General features: G+C 47.0%; 1 protein-coding gene across 2 annotated transcripts; it reads right to left on the minus strand.

Moving 5' to 3' along the window:
• Positions 1 to 1,714: 1,714 nt before the first annotated feature.
• ptger2a (prostaglandin E receptor 2a (subtype EP2)) lies at positions 1,715 to 7,554 on the minus strand. Of its 2 annotated transcripts, none has more exons than XM_056431253.1 (4): positions 7,263 to 7,554; positions 6,986 to 7,054; positions 5,339 to 6,266; positions 1,715 to 2,215 (listed from the first exon to the last, which is right to left on the minus strand). In XM_056431253.1, exons 3-4 carry the CDS (start codon positions 6,161 to 6,163, stop codon positions 1,919 to 1,921), a joined length of 1,122 nt encoding a protein of 373 aa, XP_056287228.1. In that variant the 5' UTR covers positions 6,164 to 6,266; positions 6,986 to 7,054; positions 7,263 to 7,554; the 3' UTR covers positions 1,715 to 1,918. The 2 variants fall into 2 exon arrangements, with proteins under 2 accessions (XP_056287228.1, XP_056287227.1); XM_056431252.1 differs by having other exon boundaries at positions 6,982 to 7,054.

A 7,554-nucleotide genomic window follows, 5' to 3' on the forward strand; every position in this document is an offset into this window, starting at 1 on the left:
CCAATCTCTTTCATTTTGAACTGGACCCATGCTGCCATTGCGTAACCACAAAAAATAATATATATATATACAGGACAGTCTCAGAAAATTAGAATATTGTGATGAAGTTCTTTATTTTTTGTCATGCAATTAAAAAAACAAAAATGTCATGCATTCTGGATTCATTACAAATCAACTGAAATATTGCAAGCCTTTTATTCTTTTAATATTGCTGATTATGGTTTACAGCTTAAGAAAACTCAAATATCCTATCTCTAAATATTAGAATATCATGAAAAAGTATACTAGTAGGGTATTAAACAAATCACTTGAATTGTCTAATTAACTCGAAACACCTGCAAGGGTTTCCTGAGCCTTGACAAACACTCAGCTGTTATAAATCTTTTTTTACTTGGTCTGAGGAAATATTAAAATTTTATGAGATAGGATTTTAGAGTTTTCTTAAGCTGTAAGCCATAATCAGCAATATTAAAAGAATAAAAGGCTTGCAATATTTCAGTTGATTTGTAATGAATCCAGAATGCATGACATTTTTTTTTTTAAATTGCATTACAGAAAATAAAGAACTTTATCACAATATTCTAATTTTCTGAGACAGTCCTGTATATATATGTACTGTATATATTTTGTATTTGTGAGAAAGATCTTGCAAACAAATCTACAGCAGCTTATATTCTTTCCAAGGAATCATTATATTGTATACTATACTGTATATAGTATACAGTAGTGCGGTCCATCGGTGGGTGTGGCAGCTAACCGGTGGCGTCTCATCATGCTTCAACCTGTTTACAGTGATCAATAGGGATTTTAACCAGTGACCAGATCATGACCTTTTCCATCTGGGCTATTAGCTGCACTCTGAGATGGACTTCCTTTGTCCCACGTGAATAATGGGCCCCTAAACGCACATTGGAAATACCATTTCAAGATGTCCGCTAGTTAAACCAATGTGGGTCGAATGGCGCTTCCGTTGTAAAGTGAATGAGTCAGAAATAAATCGTGCTCGGCTCCTAGTTTCCGAAGAACTTTCAGGTTACGTGAAGTCCTCGAAGGACTGCTGACAAATAAAAAGAGTATAGTATTTGTTTAAAGCTGAACGGGCTTGATACTCGGGCCATGTTTTAGTTTGTGGGTTCCTGTCGGCTCTAAGGACAGAACAAGCCGTGCTCTTTGAAAGGTGGTAGAAGAGAGCATTTCAGTGGGGCTGGAAGCTAACAGAGCTAACAGTGCTAACTATGACTGAAGAATCATGCTCCGAATATCTCAAATCAAATATTTTTGAGTTCACCATGTGTGAATGTCATGATATCATGGTCGCTCACCTGTTGCAACACAACGCCCTACTTCCATAATTTTGTCACCTTTATTATTTTTAACATGACTATTGTCTCACATGAGCATCCCCCCCCCCCCGCCCCCGATTGGTCGTAATGTGCTTTTGCCTTTCGTTCATCCCTGAAACATTTGTGTGTGAGGTCGTGGTTCAGCCTGTTGATGGCGGATGATGGGCATAGAGTGCATAACCGTAATCACATAATGTAATCTCTTAATTAGACATGGTGTTATTATGAATAATGTCTCTAAGTCTACATTACCGCACTCGTCATTTTAATACTTAATCTATTCGATGTCAACGGCGGGGGCTTTCGCACTTAAATGAAGTCTCTCATTTCGTCCAGCTCCAATCAACAGCCTCTTTTCATTTTTGTAGGACTTCATTTTTTTATTGACTGGCACAAAGATACATGCAGCAAAGGAGGCGAGACGTCGAGCTTTTCACACTATGAAGATGAAGGAGGGGTTCAAATGTTTGTACGTTAGACAGAGAGGGCCCGTTATCCGATGGAAACACGTTCATAAGGTGGATAAGAAACGCCGCGCCATCCAATAAATTCATGCATGCGTGAAATAACAACGGTCATAGAGTTTCCACGGAGGGGAAATGCTCGTTGTCCTCCAGCGTCGGGCGGGACAGTTCGAGGTTGCCGGGGATATGCTCTTTGGCGATGATGGACGACCTGAAAATGGAGCCCCTGAACGTTTTCAGGGGCTTCCGGCAAAACGAGGCCCAGCAGAATCGCAGCACGCCGGGGGAGAGGAGGATGAAGACCCAGGGGTCGATGATGGAGTTGATGGAGATGAAGCGCAGGGCCTTCAGGTCCTCCAGGTGGGACTCCTCCAGGTTCTTCATCGTGGAGTTGACGTAAACCCGGATCTGAAAGGTGGAGAGAGAGCGGGGGGGGAATGAAATGAGCTCGCCGCAGGCACACGGACGACCACATCACGGCCTGATTTAAATCCCACAGCAGCACATGAAGACCAAATTGTGCAACCAGTGACCTTTCCTTTGTTTCTGTTTCTGCCAGTTCAGCAGGATAGTCACCTACCCCCGTGTCTATCGGATGGCAGAAAGAACCATATCTGGTTCCTGGGTGTCGCCTTTGCGGAGCAGAACAATCAGATGTGGAACATAATCTTGGGTATTGAACGTCCGCCTTGTGAAATGACAAATATGCGCAGCCTTCGAACCGTCCTCCGATCAGAATCGATGGAGCTGAAGGCAGAAGATGAACATCATTCCACCTCACGTCGCTGTGTGAGTCGCTGACCTTGTTAGAAAAGGCAACCGCCGTCGAGCAGCTGATTTCATTCACTGCTTCCTGTCTGTGGTTCACCCCCCCCCCCCCCCCCCGAGTTAATGGCTCCAAGGTTGGGAACCAGCGCATGAATACAATCCATGGACGCTTTTGACTTGTTCGCAGGTGTTAGAAGTTCCTGCTGCCAGAGGAACAATGAATATAAATGTGAAAGTAAAGTCGGATCTGTTCCCTGACAAAAAGGCAACCAATGATATTGACATGGCGGTTTTTTTTCTTGTCCCTTGACAGCACCGGCAGGAAGCGAAATAAAACATGCTGATGGGGAGTGTGTAACCGGGGTCGATGCGCGAGTCTCATTTTCAAGAACATGTTTACACACGTGCGCCGAGCACAGAAGGTGAGTCACATGGCGGAAGTCTCACTCAACGTGGCCGTTTGTCGTGACGTGAGCGCCTGCTCCACAGACCCTCTGATTGGCTAGCGCTGGTGGCCGTCTCGCTTTTTGTAAAGTTAATGAAAAAGAGTGACGCGGTTGACGGCCGCCTTCACGTATCGCGCTCTCGTGGAGAACTGCCATGTCCTGAGATGGGATGAAATGTACTTTCTTTATTTTTGCTATGCACGCAATGTCCTCAACATTGGAGATTCTCCGGCTCTCGGACAACGCGTCTCTTTTTCTGTGCCAAAACGCTCAATATTGAATATATAATATAACTTTACTGTGTGTGTGTGTTTGTTATAATACTTGAATGTGTAGCCTTGGCATGCATGTGACCACAAAGCAAACATAAAACATCGATAGCTACTGTGGCTGCGCCCGTCGAGCTTTTGCACAGAATTAAGATCAAGCTGATTTAAGATTCATAACGGGTTTTTTATCTCCCAGAATGCTCTGCTTCGATCTATATTCGTGGGCGGTTCAAAAACAACTTTTGGCAGTCAGATTTTCGGCTTGCCGCTCACAAAGGGAGGCGACACATTGATGACTTTGATGTCGGAAACAAAAAGGACTTTCTGTGCAGCCCTGATGTATTCTGTAGGACCCCGACGCCCCCCCCCGGCATAATCACATAATGTGTGCGGTGAATGAAATATGGTGAAAGCTTTTCTCCGTCTTCCTGCCGGCCGACAGATGGAGACGCTCATGTGGCCATTCGGGGGAAATCTGAGAGGAGAGACCGAGGTGAGCGATTCCCCAGCGTCAGACTCCCAGTATGAGAAGAATTAATAGATGCCGACATCGACTGTGGTGAAAGCTCTGATAGCCCTCGAATGAATAACAAGGGATTCTCCTTGTTTTCGTAATGTAAGGGAATATAATCTATCATAAGATTGAATGTAGTCTCTATTTTGTTCAGAGGATATATTAGAACACAGGCTACATGATGAAGGGCTTCCCTCTTGTGGCTCTAGGTGTGAATGTGCGAGTCCTCTTATAATCCATTCACAACCGGCACAGGCCGCTCCCACTCATTAATGTCATGAAAAAGACAGCCACGCGTTTTTTTGTCCATATATATATATATATACGTAATTTAGTGCGACTACGTTGACACTCGACAGAGCTTTACAGTGACAACACAGAGGTCATTAATTAGTCTAGGACAATATTAAATCAAGTCTGGGACAGAGTTTGGCAATCATCGCAGAAATGAAGGTTGTGACTCCATTTCCAGACAGCAGCGCTCAGACGGCACTTTTATTTTCATTTTTCATTTGACGGTTTGCATCTACCGATCCATCCATCCCACCGTGCACCTACCGATCCATCCATCTGTCCATCCAGCCACCCACCCACCCGTCCAGCCATCCCTCAAATCAATGCATCCATCCTTGCATCCATCCATCAATCAACCTCTGCTCCAGACTTCATGACATCAGATGTTTGAGACTTCTCAGGTTTTGAGAGCGAGTAACTCAAGTTCAGCAATATTGATCGATCTATCTCAAGCCATGGAAATAACATGAAGGAATTCTTGACGTAAGAGTATCTGGTGTAGAATTACAGCTCCTGAGACAGACCCTCGTCTTTTCTTTTCGGCCTGTGTCTGAATTGCTTCCTGATGACATAACTGATCAAATCCCGGATTCTTCAAAGGACATTCACAATTACGTAAGATTGCTACCTTCCCTACTTTATAAGCATGTGGTTTTCTTTAGAAACATAGAGGATATTTACCGAATATATATTAGATACACTTATCTAGTTTCTCTGACATTCAACCCTGAACTGAAACCACCACGGAAGTGGCACTTTATAGGATTGTGACAGCCGTGCTTGTAAAAATGGTGATTCATACTCTAGCTGAAAAACAAGTCAGTAAAAAAAGTCAGATCTCAGTTATTCTACATTACACTTTCATGACATCTGTGGATAAAGATCAGAATAAGCAGCTGTGGAACGGCACCGATGCAGAGTTTCCTGTCTACAACTTGGCAGCATGTGCAAAGTGCGTGGAGCCCATTGTATCTGCCCTGGGGGACATTTTGACATATGTTTGATAAACACTGTGGTTGCGTCTGGCTGGTAGGGCGGAAGCTGGCAAAAGCAGATATGTTGTCGTGTGCAGTCGCTCGTTTCCCTCGATAGATGGAAACATCCGAAAAGGAAAGCGCTCCAGGCGGTGTTCACATTTCAGTAAATCGACTTAGTCCTCTTAACTCGCCTAAAAAAGAAAAGCTGTACACAAGTGTGTACGTTCCCAGGACGGGTGAAAGCATGCGAGTCGTTGACTTACCACCAGGGGCAGCGTGCAGATGATGAAGATGATGGTCATGAAGACGAGCAGGATGAGATGCTCCACCTCCTCGGCCATGGACGTCGTCCTGCGCTCGCTGTTGGACCTGGCGGCCGCCGTCACCGAGCCGCCGCTCCTCCGCCGCCGCCGGAACATCCGGAACAGCTGGTACACCACGAAGCCGTTGCACGCCACTGTGGCCAGCACCAGCACCAGCATGAGCGTGGCGTACAGGTTGGCGTACACCCGGTCCCCCCGCAACTGGGGGTTCATGTCAATGAAGCACCACGTCCCGGGGCAGTATTGGACGTATTTACCGAACCCGGCGAAGGGGAGGAGGCAGAATAACGTGCACATCAGCAACACCACGGGGATCGTGACGTAGGCGCATTTCTTGGTGACGTGCCGGCTGTACAGGTAGGGGTACCCGATGGCGAAGCACCTCTCGAGCGCCATGGAGAAGAGCAGCGACATGGTGGCCAGGCTGAAGAAGGTCATGCTGACGCCGAAGTACGAGCAGACGCCGTGAGACTCGGGCGCCATCCCCACCAAGGTCATGTTCAGCGAGTAGGACATCTGCACCAGCGGGCTGATGAGGCAGGTGCCCGCCAGGTCGGTGACCACCAGCGCCGTGATGAGGACGTGGAACAGCGAACGGCGCCACGCGTTGCCGGTCCTCCTGTCTCTGCGCCGGCGGATTTCCAGGATCACCAGGGCGGCCACGTTGCCGAGGAAGCCCGCGGCGAACATGATGGCGCTGATCAGCGGGCTCATGCTGGCGTCGATGTGGAGCGCGCTGTGGCACAGGTTGAAGTCTTGAACCATCGCGTGGCTGGAAACGGGCGGGGATCGCGAATTAGAAAAGATGTTGCCTTCTTCTTCCCACGAAAGTCAAAAAAGCGCCCTTAAAAAGTAGTCTGCGGCCATCCTGGTGAAACAGGAAGAAAGAACTGGGATTTAGAGCTGGAGCAACCATCAGCTGGTCAGCACAGGATGAATCGGCATTGGTTCCATATTTAGGACGTAGCGTTTAGCTTCAGTCGTGCGAGTAGCAACAAGATGGCGTTGACGTATCATCGTTTGCTAATGTTTACCGCTTTTAAAAACATTCTCACTGATTCTTTTCAAAATCCAAATGTAAGAAACCAAAGTTTCCCAAAAAGACCTGACAGCCGCGTCGCGGTCAAACACAAACATGCTTGGCAACAGCGTTTGTTTACGTTCCCGGGAAGATGTTCCACAATTAATTTTTTTTTCCGAGGATGATTTCTAATCTCACTCCCAGACTGTTTTGACTAGATGTCAACAATGGCGATACACGCTCCACATGCTTGGCGAGTCTTTGTCTAACTCGAGAGGTCCCACACAGAAACATGAAAAAAGGAGCATTTTTTAAAACTGTGCTCCTGTGTGAGTGTGAAACTCAACGTGTTCACAGATATGTGCTGACAGGCGGATGCTTGGAAAGCTGCAGTCTAAGTTTTCACATGAGATTTCTGCTCCAATCTGCAGTTGCGCTGAAGAAATAGAAAAAAATGTTGCACAAGGATCTTAAAAATCACAACAAAGCACACCTGCTCCACTGGCATGTGCCTTCACTGTGTATGTGTGTGTGTGTAGAGTTGATAAAACAAGTGACTCACCTACTTGCTCAGCCCGACGTGTCTGGTGATGCCTGCTAAAGTTTAAGGTTTGCCAAAAGTCGCAGATTCGGTCCTTAAAAAAAAAGAAAAAGCATAATTCAAGCATCATTCGAAAAGACATCAACCGCTGTTCTCATGGCGGGAAGGAGGCGACGGGCCGACGGCAACTGGACGTCAAAGGTGGACGTGTACAATGTGCGCCGAATAGAAGATCCACTACATACTTATACGATACTCTGAGCGCGTGAGCGTGTTTCAGCGGGAAAGCAAAGTGTACTTACAAAGTTGTTCCACGGAGTTTTGCCTCAAAGTCGCTCCGGATGAGGACGACCCGCGCCGGGCATCGACTGCCACCCCCCGCGGGGGAACCAGGTGGACCCACCCAAGTATAGAAGTTCTCATCTATTTTACAACTTGCCCTCCTCGCGAGCCCCCCCGCGCGCGCGCGCGCCGTAGACCACGTCCGCGTCTCCCGGTCCGGACGGACTGAAGTGAGTCCCGGGGGGTCCTCTGCTTCACTGATGAAGCCGCTCCGGTTAACGCCAAACACAAGGTGACGCGTAGAGAGGGCGA

Source organism: Pseudoliparis swirei, chromosome 14 (genome assembly GCF_029220125.1).
Source record: "Pseudoliparis swirei isolate HS2019 ecotype Mariana Trench chromosome 14, NWPU_hadal_v1, whole genome shotgun sequence".
Lineage (NCBI taxonomy): Eukaryota > Metazoa > Chordata > Actinopteri > Perciformes > Liparidae > Pseudoliparis > Pseudoliparis swirei.

Coding starts and splice junctions, on each gene's coding strand:
- ptger2a (XM_056431253.1), bottom strand. CDS start 6,163: ATGGTTCAAGACTTCAACCTGTGCCACAGCGCGCTCCACATCGACGCC. Junction 2,216..5,338: donor TCTGCACGCTGCCCCTGGTG/GTAAGTCAACGA, acceptor TCCACCTTTCAG/ATCCGGGTTTACGTCAACTC.